The following is a 22,017-nucleotide window of genomic DNA, read 5'->3' on the forward strand; positions in this document are numbered from 1 at the left end:
GGCGTGCGCCACCGTGCCCAGCCGAGAAACTGACTTTTTAACTGTCCGTAGTCTTAGTTTAAGATAGCTACTCTAGTGTTTCCATGAATTTAAAGAATAAGTATAAAGGGAGTAGTAAGAAAAAAAACTGAAAAATTAAGAGACTGTGATGGGAAACGGGTATATGAATCAGTGATGAGGGGGCTAGAAAAACTGGGGATGATGAAAAGGATTTCGGCTCTGACTGACATAGAATACAGAAAGATAGGGAGATAACAGCCAAGAAAATCTGAGATATCAGGATTAGAATGGTCCCCCCATAAAATTATAATTTGTTAATCATGAACTGGGAGATTACATAGAGAAAAGTTGGGAGAGAGAAGTGTTAGGTTGAAAGTATGGAGGGGAAGCTGAGAGTTTCACAGCAATGACTACTGAAAATACTAAGGATTAACTCACCTAGATCACACCGCCGCCCCCAAAAAAGAGAATACCAAGGGGAGGGGAGAGGAAATGTCCAAGGATGAGAATAGTGAGACAGAGAGATATTCTATTTTTGATATTTAAAGAATAGAAGGAAAGCAGTCACTATCTTATACAAGCTTTATTGCTCTTTAAAAATGAATAACCTACAAAGTTTTAAAATTTAAAGAGGTATATACAAGTATAGACATCAAACTTTCTGAACTGAACTAATTCCCTTTCGTTGGTTGATCAAAAATATGCAAAAACCCTAAATATTCACACATTTAATCTTTGAGATTTCTGACTAAATAAGGAGCTATCCTGAAAGTACATAACATTTGTAATTTTATTGAGGCATCACTCTGAACATACAATTAGAGCTTTGGGTTCAGAACTAGTCACTTACTTAGTCCCTGGGCCTAAAAAACAATCAATTTCTCTAGTCATTTTTCCATACACATTTTATCTGAAAAATTAAATACAACAGTGGTATGAGGAATTCATAAACAACTTAGGGTGTACCCTACTGTAAATATCAAAAATTTATTCTACTCAAATACTACACAGTTTCAAAAGATCCACAATAATTTATTTTACTTAAATACTGTACTGAAGGGTTTCAAAAGATCCTCTTAGAAAATCATTCACTTTAGTATCCTCCACTTAAGGGAAAAATAGAGATGCCAGAAGCTTATAATGAAAATATCTTAATTTGAGTAATCATTATTCATTTCTAAAATGTTTGTATAAGATATATTTTGGGCTGGGCGCAGTGGCTCATGCCTGTAATCCCAGCACTTTGGGAGGCTGAATTGGGCAGATCACCTGAGGTTGGGAGTTCGAGACCAACCTGACCAATATGGAGAAACCCTGTCTCTACTAAAAATACAAAATTAGCCTGGCGTGGTGGCGCATGCCTGTAGTCCCAGCTAGTTGGGAGTCTGAGGCCGCAGAATAGCTTGAACCTGGGAGGCAGAGGTTGCAGTGAACTGAGATCATGCCACTGCACTCCAGCCTGGGCAACAAGAATGAATTTCTGTCTCCAAAAAAACAACAACAAAAAAAGATACATTTTGACTAACATTAAGAGGTTTAGACAGCATAAGAAATCGGTATGATGATAATGCTTAAGTTCAGTTATTTATATTCAAAGGAAAAAACAAATTAGATTTATTAAAGTTTTAATACAAAACATCCCATTTGAAGCATAGTTCTGAAGAAATGTTTATGAGCTAGGTCCTGTCAAGAGAATATTCTATGGCAATGGCTCACTCTGTTTATGTACTCTTATAGATCCTCTCTTGAAGCAACAGAAAGAGGTGTAGATTGAATTTAAACAATATCCATCAAAACCTTCATTGTATTTGTTTCATACTTTTTTTAGAACGTCTCAAATCCTTTTTCTGCTTGAAAATAGGAGAATTCAAAAAGCACAAATCTGTAAAAGGGTCCCCTCTTCTCAGTTTCCTGTAAGAGTAAAAAGAGATCTCAGGCATAACATAAGCATCCCAATATTAACTTACTCCTCAGTATCAAGTTATGGTAATACACCAATTGTAAATGTTATCACCTCAGTTTTTTAAAATCAAATGTTTTTATTTCAGAAAAAACTCATTATTGAACAAAGCTCCATAACCTTATTCCCCCGACATGTATCATTAAAAATAAGTTCCCACAAACCAAATACTTACGAAGCGAGAGTGGGCTCCTTATAGTTCACGCTGACTGTGCACCTACGTTTAGGCAGAGCCACTGCTGGGCTTTCTTTATTCTTTTTTGGAGAAAGAGAAAGCCTTCCGATTTTCACAACAGGATACAAGGAGACATTGGTGATATCCTTCAGTTTAAGATGAGGTGACTGGTGAGTTTCAGGTGGTGTACCTACAAAACAATTTTTACTGAATGATTTAAAAAAAAACCCACACAGAACTAAAATTGTACTCTATTTTATATATCTTAACTGTATACAAAATCCAGCATTTAATACTAGAATTTTTTTTTAGATGGGGTCTCATTGTATTGCCTAGGCTGAAGTGCAGTGGTGTGATCTCAGCTCATTGCAACCTCCACCTCCTGGTCTCAAGCAATCCTCCTGCTTCAGTCTTCTGAGGAGCTGGGACTACAGGTGTGCACCACCATGCCCGGCCAATAATGCATTTTTTTTTTTTTTTTAGCTTTTTCATCATTTTTTCCTCTTCCTTTCAAACCAGACAGTGTTGAATTATTAATTATAACAGAACACTTCACTAAAACTTAAAATTCTTCTAGGATAGCTTGGGCATAATAAGTTAGTTTAACCATGGAATTTCATTTTAGTCATATCTTGCTATTTGGAATCAAGTCCTCTCTCTTTCAATACCAAGGTTTTTATCAAGTCTCTTCCTAGAGTCTTATAAAGCTGCTAAAACTCCTTCTACTAAACAAATGAGAATTCTAAATAACAGCTTCTGTGTAAACCAGGAGACAAACTAGCATGTTAAAAAGTTACTCAGTTTTTTTCCCATCATAAACATCCAAGTATACTTTGGAGCTACATCTATATTGGAAGGCAAATGTCCAACACATAGTAAAGACACTGCAAAATAATCTCCTCAAATAGCTTTAAAAAGCAAACTGTACCCCCAAAAAAGTAAACTATAACCGTGAAATGATTGTATACTAAGAGCCATATGCACAGTGTTATCTGGTTATTATAGTCTGTCCTTTTTGTTGCCACATAAATATATTGTACTGTATTAATTATTCCAACTTTCAGTCTGAGAAATATATCTTATGGAACAATATCAGATCAGTTGCTACATTCTGGAAAAATGCTTCTCAAACTTTAATGTGTATATGAATCCACAGGAGGACTTCTTAATGGCCAGGCACGGTGGCTCACGCCTGTAATCCCAGCACTTTGGGAGATCCGAGGTTGAGTTTCAGGTCAGCCTAACCAACATGGAGAAACCCTGTCTCTACTAAAAATACAGAATTAGCCGGGCGTGGTGGCACATGCCTGTAATCCCAGCTACTCGGGAGTCTGAGGCAGGAGAATAGCTTGAACCCAGGAGGTGGAGGTTGGGATGAGCTGAGATCGTGCCACTGCACTGTAGCCTGGGCAACAAGAGCAAAACTCTGTCTCAAAACAAAACAAAACAAAACAAAACAAAACACAAAGATGCAGATTCTGACTCCAGGGTATGGGCTATGGCCTGAGATTCTGCATTTCTAAGAAGAGGTCCAGGGATCAAACTCTGAGTAATACTATTTTAGAGTATATTTTTTTCTTTTAAAAATGTATTTTTTATGGATTTTATGTATTTTTATGGATACAGGCTCACACCTGTAATCCCAGCACTTTGTGAGGCCCAGGCAGGAGGACTGCTTGAGCCCAGGAATTTGAGACCACCCTGGCAACACAGTGAGACCTCATCTTTACAAAAAGTGAAAAAAAAAGAAAAAAAAAATTAGCCAGGTGTGATGGCGTATGTCTATAGTCCCAGGTACTGGGGAGGCTGAGGTGGAAGAATCACTTGAGCCTGGGAGGTTGAGACTGCATTGAGCCATGACAGTGACAGTGCCCTCCAGCCTAGGTGACAGAGCAAGACCCTGTCTCAATTAAAAAGTGAACAACCACCAAAAAAATCCCAACTTCTTCTGGACATTTTCAAACGTACACAAAGATGGCAATAACAGTATAATAAACTGAGTTACCTAGGTTCAATAATTATCAACACTCTGCCAATCTTGTTTGATTTTTGTTTTTTTTGAGACTGAGTTTTGTTCGTTGCCCAGGCTGGAGCACAATGGCATGGTCTCGGCTCACTGCAACCTCTGTCTCCTGGGTACAAGCGATTCTCCTGCCTCAGCCTCCCGAGTAGCCAGGATTACAGGTGCATATCACCATGCCCAGCTCATTTTTTTGCATTTTTAGTGGAGACGGGGTTTCACCATGTTGGCTAGGCTGGTCTTGAACTCCTGATCTCAGGTCATCCGCCTACCTCGGCCCCTCAAAGTGCTGGGATTACAGGCATGAGCCAACCCGCCCAGCCTACAGCATATTTTAAAGAAGATACTTGCCTGCTACCACTGACTAGCTGATTTAGAAAGTTGGTTCGGTTTTTAAGGTTTTAATCTCCTTATAAACAAAATAAGCATCATAACACCTATACTTCACAGAATTGTTCTGATGATCAAATAAAATGATAAAACAATATTTTGAAAATGATACAATTGACTATGTATGTTAGTTTTACTTGTATTAACTAAAATTGCCACATGAGAATCTTTGTGGACAGGTGTAGGTTGTATTATGAACATTTGAACTATGCCTACTTTTGATCTCATAAAATATTTTCTGAGCCAGTTTTTAGAGATGTTGTACAAAAGAATACTAAGCCTATCAACTGAGGAAATCTTCACTAACTAGAAGATTATTTAAAATCATGGTTCCTGTCAAATTTAATATAAAACAAGGCCATTAAAATAACAAGTCTCTGGATTCAAATTTGATTTCACTTTCAAGGGGATACTTCAGGTAAGTGTATAAAAGCTACTTTAATTCAACCTAACTCCACAAAAGAGTCCCTCTGTCCTCTGGGAGTCCTCATTTACTGAAAATAAAAATTCTGTCTCCACAACAAGCAATCTCTGAATTAGGTCAGAGCAATACAACTGTGATTTCCACACCCAGCCCCACACTGTTTAATCAGACCATAACTTCCCCCAAAGAGAGACAGATGGTAAGTCTCCAACCTCCACCAGAGAAACAGATGGTAAGTATAGTATATAAGCATCAGGAGTGATCATTTATCACAAACATTAAAAACGCAGGTAAACAAGTAGATCACTTACTAGTAGTTTTTGTTGGTTTAGAACCCTCCGTCTCTTTTTCATCTGTATATTTCAGTCCTCTTTTAGCTAGAGGCCTGGTGACTGGTCTTGTATCCGAATCGCTGGTGGGATTCTGAATGTACTTGCAAGTGGGCAAATAGAGGTCATCGGAATCATCTCCTGAACCACTTGATTCACAGAGGCTCACTTCAGACTCATTGTTTTCTTCTCTATTAGAGTCATTGCTCATTTTTTGTCGGAAAGGAGTAAGATGAACACCCTCTTCCAAATTAAAATTGTAAGCATCATTGGAACTGACAGATTTGTGCATTTTCTTTTTGGAAACAGTTCTTTTATTTTCACTTTTATTCTCTTTATATTTTGACATAGGTTTTGATTTTCTCCTGTTAGCTTTTCTTTTCTCTTCTCTTTTTCTTTCTCGTGTATCTCTTTGCTTACTTTTAGTTTGTTCAGATTTAGATTCTAAAATGTCTTCTTTTGTTTTAGTAAACATTCCTGGATGCATCAGTTTTGAAAGTGATAAGTTAGCTTGGTCCTTGCTCCATTGACAAACATTGTGTTGTACATTTTCAGGCATGTTTACTAGTGGGTCTAAAAATCCAACTCTTTCGAATTCAAAAGACTTCCCCGCCAAATGACTGGTTTCAAAATCATCCAAGCTATCAAACTGACATACACTGTTACAATGTTTCTTTAAACTGCTACGGACAGATACAGTTCTAGGTAAGACATTATCAGAGGACTTAGCTTCACCTGAATCAAAATCAAATCCCAGTGTGTCTTGAGGAATAGTAGGTATCTGATCTGAGAATTTAAAAAATAAATGAGAAAAATAGTTTGACTTTGTGGAAAATTGAATTTCAAGAACTTTAGAATTCAAAGTAAAAAACTGAATGACCAAAAAGTCATTCTGTAGTTTTCCTACATTATAAAATCTGTAAATAAAAATCTGGGGAACTAAAATATTATCATCTATTTACTTGTCAATGATCAACTGATGGCTTATATCTGACATGTGAAAGAATCTTGTACAAGTTCAGTATCCCTAATCTGAAAATCTGAAATCCAAAACTTTTTCAGTGCAGTCATGATGCTCCAAGGAAATGCTAACTGGAGGGTTTTGGATTTCAGATTTTCAAATTAGGGATGATGAACTGATATAATGTAAATATTCCAAAATTTAAAAAATAAATCCAAAACACTTCTGGTCCCAAGCATTTTGAATAAGGGACACTCAATGTTTATAATCTTTAAAAATATTATAGGCCAGGCACAGTGGCTCACGCCTGTAATCCCAGCACTTTGGGAGGCTGAGGCGGGTGGATCATGAGGTCAGGAGATGGAGACCATCCTGGCTAACACGGTGAAACCTCATCTCTACTAAAAAAATATATATAAAAAATTAGCCGGGCATGGTGGCAGGCACCTGTAGTCCCAGCTACTGAGGCAGGAGAATGGCGTGAACCCAGGAGGTGGAGCTTAGAGTGAGCCGAGATTGCGCCACTGCACTCTAAGCCTGGGCAACAGAGCGAGACTCCGTATCAAAAAAAAAAAAAAAAAAAATTATAACAGGCGTTTACATGCTCTTAGTTTAAAGAAAATGAATATATGTTTCACTGAGTACAGATTCAGAGAAGTACAAACGCATATTCCAGAGTGGGGCAAACGAGAAAGTGGGAGCTAAGTTGTTCTTTGAAAAATAAATAAGATTTGGATAACTAGAAAGCTTCTTAGGTAAGAAATATAATCTGTATTTTAAGGAGAAGTGAGGCTATGTCCGGTTTTGCTTATTCAAATACTATCCCTCTTCGAAGCTTAGTTCAAGTGGAGGAGATTGACATTTGAGAACACAGACATATCAATTTAAAAGTAGTAAGAAGGGGATGGCTTTGGAGTTCAACTTTGATTTTAAATACTAGCTCTTAACATCTAGACTTCTTCATGTGAGATATTTTATCTTCTTGAGTTCCTATAAAACGGGACTAACATACTTATATTCCTAGGTTGTTGTGAGGGTTAGGTGAGATTATGCATGTAAAATGCCTAACATAGAGCTTGACACATAGTAGCAATCAGTAAATTGCTGCAATAGTCATAGCCAAAGTTTCAGATTACAGATTTGACATAATAAATATATTTTAAAACTCTATTACTCTGTGTAAAATAAACAGATTTCCTTTGAGCAGAATACCAGATGAACAAATTTTAAAAGTTTAGAAAAAAAGAATTAGAGAAATTTAATTGTATTATTTGTTCTCAAAGACCTTATCTTGCCCTTAATAATATTTTTAGATTTTCACTTGATTACCTTCTATTTGAAATGATTCTCCTTGTCCTGGAAGTTCAGTTTCTTCAAGAGGAATTTGCCTTAGAAAATACCAATGAAAAAACAGAAATTTAACGATTATGTAATAAAAACAAATTCAGTATTTTCCTAATTTTTATTTCCTTTAGTATCATTTCATAACTCGATTTCAAATCAATACATCTATTCTGTATCAAAGGAAACCAAAGGACACTTATGCTGATTACAGGGAGATTGATTTGTTATGACTGACATTCAACTCCCACTTGAAGAACTAACCTATCAAGTTGGATAGTTCCACCTGAAAACATGTTATATAACTCAATTTCATTTAACTAAGGAAACGGCCAATGACAATTAATTTGTAAAATGTTTTTTAAAAAATGTAGTTTGATCACTCTTTAGGAGCCTGCTTTATCATTACAAGAGCTATGATTTGTTTGTAATATATGCTTTTATGGTGCTTAACTATTGAACTCTTCTGAAGTTAACATTGTTCATTTTCTTTAAAAATGTTGTTCTTTAGTTCATGAAACATGAAGTGTTCTTTATACTCTAACACTATTACTGGCAGTTTCATTCTAATTGTAATTTTATTCTTTATTCTCTGTAGAGAATTTTCCACTCTAGACATTAAACAGATTTAGGTAATGGCTGTGGCAACTAATAACTACTTTAGAAAACTTCTACAAACTTGATTACCTTATCTTACTTTTTGCCCACAACATAAGTTTGTCAGATCTTAAAGTCCAACAGTTTAAAAACTACTAATGATTAAAAGTAATCTACAGCAATAGAAATCATCTCAGTGGTTACTTCTGTGGAGAAGGGGATGGGCTTGAAAGGCATACGAAAGAACTGTCTGTGGCAGTAGTTCTCCTCCAAGGGCAATTATGCTCTCCAGGGAACATGTGGCAATATCTGAAGTCATTTTTTGTTCTCCTGAGGGATGTTACTGGGATTCATTGGGTGGAGGCTATGGATGCTACTAAACATCCCATCATGCACAGACAGCCCTCTACAACAAAGAATTATCTGGCCCAAAATGTTAATAGTAAAAACACTATGTCTTCATTGACATTTTTGTTCCACGATATATAATTAGTCAAACTCATCAAACTGTGTAACTGTGATCTGTGCATTTTACTGTTTATAATTAAAGCTTAATAATTCATAAACAAATAAATAAAGTACATTTGATCCAAGAGAAGGGGACGAGGGTATAGCAGATCTAGAAAAATGAACTGGATCAGCGAGACAATGGGACAACTGTGTTAAATATGATTTTTTTTTATTTATTTATTTATGTATGTATTTATTTATTTATTTCCCAAACCAGACTATTTATAGGGCGGGCAAAACACCTCATTTCAATAGCTAATCCTTCTTAGAATAAAAACATGGTACACAGAAAAGTATGACTGAAGGAAAGTATGAAGTAGAACTAAAAATTCTGGTAAGGCTTCTTTTTCTTAGGCATCAAAAAAGGAGTGAAATATGAGAAAAAGGGGTTTAGCTTGGCTATATGTGATAGAATTTCAACACATCAAATTCTCTTAAATATATTCTCAGCAGAGAAAGCATCAGACTACAAATATAAGAGTTGACATGATGCACATTTCCTTTCATAAATGAATCACAGAATTAAATCTTTCTTAGTATTAATAATCATAATAAAGAATTTGATACTAACGGTAAATCCTTCACAAATAAATTTCTGGAGTTGTCATCACTATTGGGGTCCATTCCAGAGGAACATATTTCCTGGTTCTGTTAATGTATTAAAACAAAACACTGTTATAACTGAAGTATTCATAAGAAAGCATTAATTTATTCAACAATATGCACTTGTTGACAGTCTACCATGGTGCCATGCCATAGTTCTAGGAACTGAGTCTATAAGAGCTCAAAAGCGGAGTAAGTCTTATCCTCTTAAAGCTTACATTCTAGTGCAGGGAAATAAAATTTTAAAAAGAGAAGATATACGTACAAAATTTCAGATTGTGGTAAGTGCCATGAAGGAAATACCCAGGGTAAGGTGATAGAGAGTAACTCAGGTTGGATTGCTCTTTTAAACAGAATGAATCTGATATAAATCAGAAGACTGCAAAGGAGCCAGCCACTGAAAGAGCAGGAGGAAAAGAAGGCAGTGGAAACAGCAAATACACGTACGAAAAATCTTGCTGTGTTTAGGAAAGAAAGGCTGTTGTGGCTGGAACATAGTCACTGAGAACAGTAGGAGATATACATGCAGAGGCCACATAATGTAGGGCCTTGAGAACCATGAGTTTAGATTTCAGTCTAAGTAGGATGGGAAGGTACTTAATATTAAGAAAGGAAGTAAACTGATTTAAGTTTTTGAAAGATCTGAATTAAAAGAAGCCAGGGGTAGAAAGAGTTGAGAGATCATCATAGCATATCTGGCAAGACATGGTATCAGCTAAGATTAGAGTCATGGCTATGGAGGTGAAGCCCAGTGGAAGGCCTTGAGATGACAGGTCAAGCTCAAGGACTGAAAAGGGATGGAGGTGGGAACAATGAGGGAGAGGAAAGCCTCTTGTGGTTTTGGACTAAGCAAATGGGTAGGCTACTTTACTGAGATGAGTAAGACTTATAAAGGAAGGTAGGAAGTATACAGTATCTTTGGGGGAGGCAAGGGGAAGTTGTGCTTTATATAAGGTATGTTTGAGATCCCTTATACATCTTTAAGTGGGGATAGCAAATGGTGGCTGTGTGTATACGTGTGTATGTGTTTGTTTTTACATTCTGTACTCTAAACTGGGAAGGCATCAGCAGACAGTACATAAAGCTATGACAGGGCATAAGATGAGTCTACAACAACTGGCATTTATTCATTTTTTGAAATAAAGTCTTGCTTTGTCACCCAAGCTGAAGTGTAGTGGTGGTGCTATCATAGCTCACTGCAGCCTTCAACTCCTGGGCACACGTGATCCTCCTGTCTCAGCTTCCCATGTAGCTGGGACTACAGGTGCATGCCACCACAACTGGCTAATTTTTATTTTTTATTTTGTAGAGATGGGAGTCTCGCTGTGTTGCCCAGGCTGGTCTTGAACTCCTAGGTTCAAGTGATCCTCTCACCTCAGCCTCCCAAAGTGCTCAGATTACAGGCATGAGTCAATGTGCCTGGCCAAGAATTGACATTTAAAGGTAGAATGAGGAAGAAATCAGCAAAAGAGACTGGCATGGAACAGTCAGAAAGGTAGAATAAAAACCAGGGAAGCATAATATCATGAAAACTAATAGATCAAAGTATGTCAAGTCAAGAGTGGTCCCTGTTTTACATATTATTACTGCAAGGTCAAGAAGAAAGAGAAGTTACCACTGAATGTGGTAACATGGAGGTTTTGGTGACCTTGACATGCAGTGACAACAGAATGGTAAGGATAAAATCTAGATTCAGAGTGGCTGCAGGCCAGGCGTGGTACCTCATGCCTGTAATCCTAGCATTTAGAGAGACTGAAGCAGGGGGATTACTTGAACCCAGGAGGTCAAGAGCAACCTGGGCAACATAGTGAGGTGGTCTCTACAAAAAAATTTTTAAAAATTATCTGGGCGTGGTGGTGTTCCAGTTATTCAGGAGACTGAAGTTTGGAGGAGCACTTGAGCCTGGGAGGTCAAGGCTGCAGTAAGCCATGATTATGCCACTGCACTTCAGTCTAGGCAACCGAGCGAGATCCTGTCTCAAAGAAAAAAAAAAGAGTCATTTCAAATGTGAATGGAAGCTGAGGAAGTGAAGAATATACTGTTTTCTTTTAAAAAGTTCTGCTGTGAAGGGAAGCAAACAAATGAGGAGATAAAGAAATATGAGACAAGGAGAGGTTTCATTACTTTCTTCTCCTCTAAGGTTGAGAGATGCGAAAGCACATGTTTATGATGACTGAAATGATCCAGTGGAGAGGGGGATAGATGGAAGAGAGAACAATCTTCCAGGAATAAAGTTGCAGAGGAGGTGAGAAGAGAAAATCTGATGCATGGGCTAGCGAGCGGCTGGGGGTAGTGCTTGCCTTTAGCAGGAACAGGGTCCATTCTGCCACTGTAACAAGAGGGAAGATGAAGAACCTAAGTATGGAGGTGGATTTGTAGATCTCTGTTATGAAGATGACAATTCTCACTCAATTCCTAAGAAGCCAATTCTAATTTAATGAATTATCTTCTGAAATTTGATGAACATATGTTGACATTATAATAAATAGGCTAAAAATGTTCATTAAAAACAAAACAACCAGAAATTTAATCCCATTAAAAGCTTTCGGCCAGGTGTGGTGGCTCATGCCTATAATCCCAGCACACTGGGAGGCCAAGGCCGGAGGACTGCTTGAGACCAGGAGTTCAAGACCAGCCTGGGCAATATGGCAAGATCCTGTCTCTGGCAAAAAAAAAAAAAAAAATTAGCCGGGTGTGGCAGTGCATGCCCATAGTTCCACCTACTCAGGAGGCTGAGATAGGAAGATCGTTTGAACCTGGGAGGTGAAGGCTGAGTGTGCGTGAGCCTGGGAGGTGAAAGCTGCAGTGAGCTGTGATCACACCACTGCACCCCAGGCTGGGCAAGAGCGAGACTCTGTCCCCCTCAACCTACCCCGGCCAAAGACGAAAACTTTAAATGTAGCTAATGTTCTGAAACGAATATTAATGCAGGTAAATAAAAAAGAACATTTAACTATATACTAATGTAACTTAAAAACAAGTCATTAAACAATCTATAAAATTAGGGAACAAAAAGGCTGTTAAAAATTACTTAAACGTTAACTATTGCTAGGCTAGGCAAGAAAACATTCTTGTAAAATTCTTACATTTTAAGCTTCTCCATCACTGCTAAATCGATTTGATAAGCACTGAAGCATGGGTGTACAATGAGGTTGAGAATGAGTGACACAAGCAATTAGTATATAGCAGAAAATACAAACATTGACATTCTAAATGCTAAGAATATATTTGCGTAGCAACTAACAATGTTTTTAATAAATACTCAAAAACCACTGAGTTGCAGTCATAGAATTTTTTCCCAACTGCTTTTGTAATTATCTCATCGAGTATTCGCTTCCTACTATTTCTGTTTTTCAGCAAAAACTTTGTAAATGGAGGAGGAAGATTCAAATGCCTTTAGAGGAACTGTTTCCCACTACTAGTTGACTGAACAAAGAAAATACAAAATTAGAAAAGATTACATGCTGGAAAAAAAAAAAGTAATCTACCACGCTTAGCACAGTGGCTCATGCCTGTAATCCCAGCACTTTAGGAGGCTGAGGTGGGTGGGACACTTGAGGCCAGGAGTTCAAGACACCTGACCAACATGGCGAAACCCATCTCTACTAAAAATATAAAAATTAGCCAGGTGTGGTGGCACATACCTGTAATCCCAGCTCTTGGGAGGATGAGGCACGAGAATCGCTTGACCCCAGGAGGCAGGGGCTCCAGTGAGCTGAGACTGCACCACTATACTCCAGCTTGGCGACAGAGCAAGACTCTGTCTCAAAAAAAAAAAAAAAATATATATATATATATATATGTGTGTGTGTGTGTGTGTGTGTGTGTATATATATATATATATATATAAACCTCCCATGAGGGTAAAGAAAATATACCTAATCTTTATAGAGGCAGTACTCAAATATATCATATATGTACTTATTGTCTATGTGTATATATACATATATATTACATGTGTCTTAATCACATGGAGAAAAATAATAAGGAATCAATAGGGAGTGAAGCAAGAACTCTTTCACTGACTTCTTCTGTCAATGGAGAAGTGACGTTAATTCCATTTTCAATTACCCGCCCACCTCCTCCCACCCCCAATATCCCTCCCCTAATCATTATGTTCTCACTTTCTTATCTGACCTTCCGGTCTAAGTGCCAACTCAAATGTTTTCACTGGTATAGCGAAGCAATGATCACTGGGAAGAATTTCAATGTTCTGTACGCCTGACACTCACCACTGCTTTTTTTCTTTCTCTGCCCCATTTCCCTGGCAGTGGCTACTGGAAAAAGGGATAAATAAACTAGCTCATCATTACTTTCTTCATAAGTAATGACACACATTACATAAGTAATGTACACAATGATACACAATGGTACAGCAAGACACAAAGAATATCCTAAAGCAAACCTTCTCCATATCTGTTATATTTTGGCTAGCAGGACCATATTTGAACACCTTCTTTATAATCTTAGACAAAAAGAGAATCAGATTGAAACTTTGAGCAGCAAAATGTTTATGATCTTACTTGTCTGGGAGTGAACAGTCTTCTCTACTTAGCCAACAAGCAGGTAAAAACGATTCTCCAAAAAGCATTTAAATACTCCCTATGTCCTAAATAAAGGTAGTTCTTGTAAAACCCCACTGGATACAGCAAAACAAAAGGCTAAGTTTGTAAAAGCTAAGATAGCACTGATTAAAACTTTTGGATGAGTCCACTTCAGCTACCACTTTTATATCTTTAGCTTAGTTGCACTATCTTTGACTCACTTAGTTGAACATTCAAATGGACCAGCAATGCAAAAGGCTAAAACTATGTCTTCTGCATCCTGTCTTGCTACCTACTTTAAGAATGAAATAGGCAGGAACAGGCTTCAATCACCTATATGCTTGAAGATTTCTTAACTGGCCAAATGCAATAGCTGTGCTCTGGAGCACCAAAGAAGGATGTTTTAAACAATTCATGGATAATTGAGCTATCAGTAATTCATTTAAATAAAATAACTGATCTAAACTACTTATTCATGGCTTAACTAAACTAAGAAATTCGGCCTCAGTAATGAAAATACCTTAGCAGGTTCTTCTGTTTGTTGTGATTTAAGTTTTCCTTTCAATGCATATAACTGGCAGGTGAGATAGTAACATTCTTTTCTCAGCTGTAGGATGATATCTTGGGCTTCTCTCACTTTGGATTTTTCATTTTCCAAAGCTAAAACTAACATTTTGTTGTTGTCTTGGTAATTTTTCAGCAGTGTAGAAGTGTTGGCTAAAAGAGGATAAAAAAATTTATCAGTTATTAAATCTAAACTTAAAAGTGATATAAAAGGACAACATAAAAATCTCTTACTAATTATTTGGCATGGTGCAGCTATCAAAGACCTGCGTTTGCCAATCTCTGCCAAGTTTTTATTCCTTTTCTCTTTCATTCGCTTCTTTATGTCTTCAAGACTATCTTGAAAGGACTTCTTCAGGCATCTTTCCTTGGCCATCTTTTGCCTAAACAATAAAAAATAATTTTTCTCAGAGAGAATATTATCAAATATAAAACTTTAAAAAACATAGGCTGTTCATAAAGAATGCATTAAATGGACTAAACTGTAGAATTAGCTCAAAGTAGACAGTTAACTAACTTGATAACATACCTTTCCCCCTTTTAAAATCTCATTCATATTTTTGATGTTCTCTCTTCCTCCTCAGGCACTTTATAGAAAAGTTTTATTGACTATAGATTTCCAACCCAAAGATTCCACAATATGCCACTTATTCATTCTTTAACAAATACTCACTGTGGCATATATGCCAGACACTATTGAAAATGCTTATTATTATATTTTGATGCCATTATTATTTATGCTTCTTAAAGAAAATGTTTAGGACCAACTTTTAGTGCTTAGGCTTACAGCATTAGTTCTGAGGCAATTATATATCTGGGTTTTGTTTTCCAGCTCTTCTTTAATGATTAATTCATCACATTAGGTCATTCAACTATTTTTCCATACTCTTTTAACCTAATTATCGCTTATGATATACACACACTCTCAAGAAAGTCAAGGTGATCCTTAGAGGTTTAAACTATGTAGCACCACATACAATTTTATTAGGCTATTGTAACAATTACAGAGCTAGAGCAGAAACGGGGAGAAGAACACTCTAGTATTCTCAAAGTATGGCTAAAACTTAGGGCTGTTAACTCCCAGTGAATTATGAACATAACAAATCAGACATTAAATATTGTTGTACATGCAGTTAAACGCTGAGTATTAAATACATAAGTATACTTAATCTTTCAATGTTGCAAGTCAGGTAGGTTTTAGCATGCTACTAAACATGTCAAACCACTTTTCAGAAACATCTTTTACTCTAGATTGCACTTTGAATATCTTAAAATTGAAAAAAAACTTGTTTCCCATAATAATCTATGCATACAATTTTCACCACAAAGGATATCTTTACCTTCTCTAAGATAGCCAAACATTTTCCTAAACCTTACACTTTCTTATTTTCTCTAGGCCTTATTTTCCTCTATGCAGTGTCTGGAATCTTAAATATAGATATTGTAGATTAAGAACTTTCTACCAAGGTATATACTGGGAGGTTCCTAGCAGAGATAGGATAGCTATTTTTAAAAGCACTAATGGTAAAGGGGTTGTTTTACACAATTAAGTTAGAATTGGAGGCCGGGGGCGGCTCAAGCCTGTAATCCCAGCACTTTGGGAGGCCGAGACGGGTGGATCACGAGGTCAGGAGATCAAGACCATCCTGGCTAACACGGTGAAACTAGCCCGGCGAGGTGGCCAGCGCCTGTGGTCCCAGCTACTCGGGAGGCTGAGGCATGAGAATGGCGTGAGCCCAGGAGGCGGAGCTTGCAGTGAGCTGAGATCCGGCCACTGCACTCCAGCCTGGGCGACAGGGCGAGACTCCGTCTCAAAATAAATAAATAAATAAATAAATAAGTTAGAATTGGAGATGTTTGAGAGTCATACAGATTAAGTTACTGATCTAGTTTGGTTAAGGTATTTTAAAGTTTTCGTTATTACTTTTAATCAAGCTAAAATCACAAAAGAAACTTTCCATATCAAAAGTTTTATATCCTGTCTAAATTAGGCGATGGTGTTAGCAGGGGGTGTGGTAGACAGAAGGAATGAAAACAAAGACAGGCTACAGCGCGAGATGACGGTCTCAGTCTGTAGAGTACTCGCGTGGCGCTCTGGATTCAAAAGAACCTAGCATATTTGATCTCCGTTCATAATTATCCAGTCAGTTCTGCTGCGAAGACAGCCAGGTAGGACACTAGTCAGTGCCGGCCTTTTCAGGGTAAGTGAGGAAGAGAATGGCCTGGACAAGGAGGACGTCAACGGTATCACGCTGCACAAAGAACTGCTGTCAATTTTCTTGCGTTGAGCCAGGCTTTTAACTACCGTAAAAAGCTTTATTTGCACATCACTTAATCTACACAATTTTGCAAAGTAGGATATTAGGCTCTCCATTTATTAAACATAAGAGGAAGACGGAACATAAGAAAGGGCAGATCGAGTGGCTGAACCGCGAAAAGCGCGCGGCCAGTGGGACTCCAGAGCCCGTGCTTTTGGCCACCGAATTTGGAACGGTATTGAGAACCCAAGGGAAGTCAAACACGGATCACTACGCCCTTGTTGCCCACCTTAAAACCTACTTCCTCCTCTTTCAGAAGGAGGAAAGCCGAGGGGAGGTGGGGCTGGCGGAAGTGGGCCCTGCGACCCTCCTGCCGCAGGCGCGTCCAGAACCATACCTTGGCCACTACTTCTGCAAGAGCTATCTTCCTCCTTCTCACATTTCAAGGCTCTTCGAGGCTCTCCCGTGCGAGCCACGCGCAATGGGATCTCCAGGACCGTACCACCGTACCCCGTCGCCTGGGACTACCGTCGCCACATTCGAAATTTTCCGCCTCGTTCCTCCATTGGTTGGCTGGGAGGCGGTCACGTGCACCCAACACCAACCGGCGCCGGCAGAGTCCCGCCCCGCCAGGCGACGTCACGTTGCACAAAAGCCTCACGTCCACATCCGGGCATCCATCGGGCCCGGGGGCGGAGCCGGTGGTTGGGTCTCGGCGACCGGCTGGGACCTTTTTCTCAGAGACGTGGGGATTTTACGGGTGGAGTCACTCCGAAACCTTTAAGACGGGGTGTGATTGGTAGTCCAAAGCTTCCTGTTTCTTCAGTCTGACAGTTTCCAGTGTCCCAGGTTGTGCTCAAAGCCTCGCTCATGTGAGAAGAATCTCTTTGGTTGCCTGTTAAAGCGGTCAGCCAGCTTGCAACACGGAAGCAGCGTTTAGGGGAATTAAAACCAAAGCAAGGAGCAAATTCTGGATTAAAGAGGTATTAGGGAAACTGCAGATACCTGAAAATTGGAGCTCCATGTTTCTCTCTGCCGGCTACCTCTGGCTCTTTAACTCTTCTTGAGAAATGGCACCAACATCCATCCAGTTACCGACTAGAAGCCTGATAAATCATCCTTAATGATTCTTTATCCTCTCTTAACCTTTGCCAGTCCAGTCAGTCACACGGTCTTCTCAACTCTGCTTTCCAAGTTTCTCTCATGCCCACTTCCCCCCCCAATCCAGCTTCCAGCCTAATCTTATTCCCAGAATGGCACTCGGACCCACTCTGACCGCAGACTCTACTCCCTATATTCTTCATAGAGTAATATTTTTACAAAACAGGTATCAAATAGGAAACTTTACAGTGGCTCCCTACTGCATTTAAGGTGAAGTTCAAACTCCTTTAAGATATTTTGTCCTTAAAGAGCTCCACGATTCCTGATTCCACCACTTGTACATTTTATTAAAATTCTTGCCACTTTTGCCAATACTTTCTGTCAAGAACATTCTTTCTCTTGGCCTGACTTTCTCATATGTATACTGAAGTTTCACTGTACAGATGAATTCTTCCAGAAAGACGTATCTGACCCTAAAGCCCCTTAGTATCTGTTTTACACTTTCTTAGTGCCCTGCATTTTTGGGGTATGCCTTGTGACACCGACTTGTCGTTCATTGCCTGTTTCTTGAAGTTGAATAAGGGCAGGAACTACATCTGCTTTATTGATAGCTAAATTGTCAGCATCTCGTTGCACTTTGAAGTAGATAGTAAATATTCACTGGGACAATAAAGGAACAAATGAAAACGTAACAAATGCTTTGAATCTAGGCATTCTTTATGAAGGTGTGTTGTTTTTTAAAAGTAGCTAACACATGCTTGCTCTAATCTAGGGACCCGTCCTAGCTCGAGTGGAAGAGGCTGAAACACCCTTCTCCAGCCAACAACTCCCTTGTTTTCCAAGTTAACCAGACCAAGTCCATGAATCCTCAGTTTACTGCCACTGGGCAGTGTGGCGTATATGTGCAGAAGCATCGAGAAGGAATGGGCAGAGAGCTTTTTTGTTGTTTGAGGTCAGAAGAGTATGAAGTGGAAAGTGAGAGCAGAGAGTAGGGCCAGCTTCATCAGCAGGCAACCAGTGCTTAGAAGCGCTGTGCATTTGGTTTAATGCTTTGCTGTGGCCATCTTGAAATGCTTAGTAGTTTATATTTGAACTTATGTTTTGTAAGTTATGTCTGATGAGGCAATGAAGCAATCTTGTGAGCAGATGTGATTCATGCAATGCGTGTCTGTCACTGTTTTTTTGTCCCATGTCATACAGTGTTCAGGATGCTCACTAAATGGCTTCCATGAACCACTTATTTTGTAGTTAGGGACCTAAGTACAAAGTGCTCAGAAGGGCTCACCCTTGCCGTCTTGAAATTATTACGGAGTTTTGCTCTGTCTCCCAGGTTGGAGTGCAGTGACACGATCTCAGCTCACTGCAGCCTCCACCTCCCAGGTTCAAGCAGTTCTCCTGCCCCAGCCTCCCAGGTAGCTGGGATTACAGGTACCCACCACCACACCCCGCTAATTTTTGTATTTTTTTGTAGAGACAGGGTTTTGCCATGTTGCCTAGACTGGTCTCAAACTCCTGAGCTCAAGTGATTCGCCTGCCTCAGCCTCCCAAAGTGGGATTACTGGCTAAGCCACCATGCCCAACCAACCTTATTATATTTGCTAACCGCTTACCCTAAAACTGATGGTGTGAAAGGAAAAGGAAAGGTAAGACATTCCACAGTTCCTTTTCTTTTCAGTCTTTCTCTACTTATCGGTAAGCTGAAGGTTTTTGTCTTGCATTTTTAACAAGGAGCATCATATTTTCATTTCACATCGGCCCACAGAGATTATGTAGTTGGCCCTGACCAAAGGCTTGGAGGTTCTGACTTTTTGAGGGGTGTCTTCCCCGTTCCCAATTTAGAAATGGGTCAGACTTCAAATCAAGTGTTTATTATAGAGCCTTAAAGAGTAGAAATGGCTGAATTTAGAGGCAGTAAGGGAAAATACCACCGGAGTCCTAGCATGAATAACTTTCGTACATCAAAATGTTCTACTGCCGCTGATTTTGGGGAACTAAATTCCTGTTGGAATCAACAGCTCTTTTCAAATATTGTGGAAACTACAGCTGTTCCCAAGAAGAGTGCACATATTCCTTTTTGAACAAAAATAGGCATATTTCAAAGAGTACTAAATGGTGGACTGGAGTTTGAACCCAGGAAGCCTGGCTCCGAAGTCCATGCTATTAACAACTAGACTATGTTCTGCTACTTCTCCATTTTATTATATCACGGTAGTACCCAGCCTCATTCAGAGATAATCCATGGTTTAATTATATCAGCAAAGTACAGTGTAGGCGAGGTCAGGAGATCGAGACCATCCTGGCTAACACAGTGAAACCCCGTCTCTACTAAAAAAAATACAAAAAACTAGCCGGGCGAGGTGGCGGGCGCCTGTAGTCCCAGCTACTCGGGAGGCTGAGGCAGGAGAATGGCGTGAACCCGGGAGGCGGAGCTTGCAGTGAGCTGAGATCCGGCCACTGCACTCCAGCCTGGGCGACAGAGCGAGACTCCGTCTTAAAAAAAAAAAAAAAAAAAAAAAAGTACAGTGTAGGAACATGTCATCTAGCTGACAAACTGAGAAGAACCTATGAAAGGGTACCCAATTAGTCAAAATTCTTTGTTTAATTTAGTAGATGTTTAGAATAGTTATGGCGTAATTCAAATCATTTTAACTTCTTAAAAATCTTGCTCTCAAATGACAGTGAATATTTGTAGCTGCATTACTATCAGGGTTTTTCAACATGTGAATGCATGTTATTTCTACTTTCATTAATTTTAACTTTATGATGTATATAAAATATAATGAGCACTCACATTCTCCCCTGCAAGTTCCTAGAATCCCAATAAGACTGGTTGTTACTAATCTTTAACTGCCTTGTTCCTAACATTTATTACTATATGCAGATTTTATGATTTTTACTTATGGAACTGAAGTCCTGCACGGACTTGATATCTTCTGATTTCTCCTTGGTGGTTGTTGTTTTCTGACAGGGTTTGTCACTCTGCTGCCCATGCTGGAGCGTAGTGTTGCGATCATGGCTCGCTGCAGCCTCAACTTCTCAGGCTCAAGTGATCCTACCACCTCAACTTCCTGAGTAGCTGGGACCATAGGCATGCATTGCTGTGTCCGGCTAATTAAAAAAAAAAAAAAAAATCTGTGGAGACAGGGTCTTGTTATGTTGCCTGCCAGGGCTGGTCTTGAACTCTTGGGCTCAAGTCACTCTCCTGCCTTGGCCTTCCAAAGTGCTGGGATTACAGGCATGAACCACCATGCTCGGGCTTCTCCTTAGTTATTATTATTTTGTATTTTTATTATTTCTTTCTGGTTCCTGTTCTCTCATGATCTCCTTAGTTTTTAAAGAAAAAAAGTAAACTCTTCTATGTTTATTTGGCAATCAAAAAATATATTAATATGTCTCCTCTCTGGAATTAATATTTTAAAAAATCTTTTTTGAGAAAGTTTCATACAATAGTTATCATAGAGTGTGGTGTGCATTAACTTGAATAGCAATACAAAAATTAGTAATTTGGTGTCCAAAATTGTCAAAACTGAAATAGAGCAAAGCATGAAAATGTTTTGTGACTGTATTTTTCTGATATCTGCTTTTATTAGTTTAGTACTTTCTTCTGCTCAGTAGTAACAGGCTTTGGAGAGTTTGTACATGCATAAAGTGGGCAGAAGACTACAAGGAATATATAGCACTTTATGCTGTTTTTTATGTTTCGTTTGTGTTTTTCAGAAATATACATATGTATTGCTTTCATAAGGCTATTATTTATTGTATAGTGGGATTCATGTCTTATAGTTTTTTTTTTTTTTTTAGTGGTTCCCATTTCTCTTAGCATAGCGAGACATATGAACATTTAGTTGAATTATAATGGCTAACACTGAATGAGGGCATACTTTGTGCCAGGAAAATACCAGTGCTTTATATGAATTAACTCGTTTTATCCTCTTGATAAAGCTTATAAAGTTGGCAATGTTATTAAACCTATTTTTTTGGATGAAGAAATTGAGGCGTAATGTGGTGAATCTAGTAAGCATGAAGCCAGGTACAAGCTTTGCTGTCAATCTGACTCCAGGGCCTGTGTCCTTAATCATGATGCTGTATACTTTAAATACATGTAAATTGATTGATGTTGCTTTGACATTTATCAAATCATTCAAATGTCTAAAGGCCTACCACGTACAAATATGAGGAAGTCTTTGTGAATGGCTAATGTCAGTGTAAGTCCCAGAGGAAAAGGGATACATACACACAT

General features: G+C 38.6%; 1 protein-coding gene across 1 annotated transcript; it reads right to left on the reverse strand.

The window, feature by feature from the left end:
• Positions 1 to 567: 567 nt before the first annotated feature.
• Positions 568 to 17,222, reverse strand: SGO1 (shugoshin 1). The gene is made up of 8 exons (XM_033212779.1): positions 17,074 to 17,222; positions 14,653 to 14,801; positions 14,375 to 14,571; positions 9,279 to 9,355; positions 7,589 to 7,647; positions 5,281 to 6,084; positions 2,136 to 2,325; positions 568 to 1,911 (listed from the first exon to the last, which is right to left on the reverse strand). The coding sequence occupies exons 2-8, from the start codon at positions 14,792 to 14,794 to the stop codon at positions 1,800 to 1,802; spliced, it is 1,581 nt and encodes a 526-aa protein (XP_033068670.1). The 5' UTR covers positions 14,795 to 14,801; positions 17,074 to 17,222; the 3' UTR covers positions 568 to 1,799.
• Between the last annotated feature and the right edge of the window lie 4,795 nt (positions 17,223 to 22,017).

The sequence above is a fragment of the Trachypithecus francoisi genome, unplaced genomic scaffold (genome assembly GCF_009764315.1).
Source record: "Trachypithecus francoisi isolate TF-2019V2 unplaced genomic scaffold, Tfra_2.0 Lachesis_group0, whole genome shotgun sequence".
NCBI lineage: Eukaryota > Metazoa > Chordata > Mammalia > Primates > Cercopithecidae > Trachypithecus > Trachypithecus francoisi.

What these genes read in the sequence shown, in the direction of transcription:
- SGO1 (XM_033212779.1), bottom strand. Translation starts at nt 14,794, where the DNA reads ATGGCCAAGGAAAGATGCCTGAAGAAGTCCTTTCAAGATAGTCTTGAA. An exon ending in AAACAGAAGAACCTGCTAAG is followed by an intron (nt 9,356 to 14,374) that starts GTATTTTCATTA and finishes ATACATTAACAG; the next exon opens with AACCAGGAAATATGTTCCTC. An exon ending in TAAACCAACAAAAACTACTA is followed by an intron (nt 2,326 to 5,280) that starts GTAAGTGATCTA and finishes ATTGTTTTGTAG; the next exon opens with GTACACCACCTGAAACTCAC.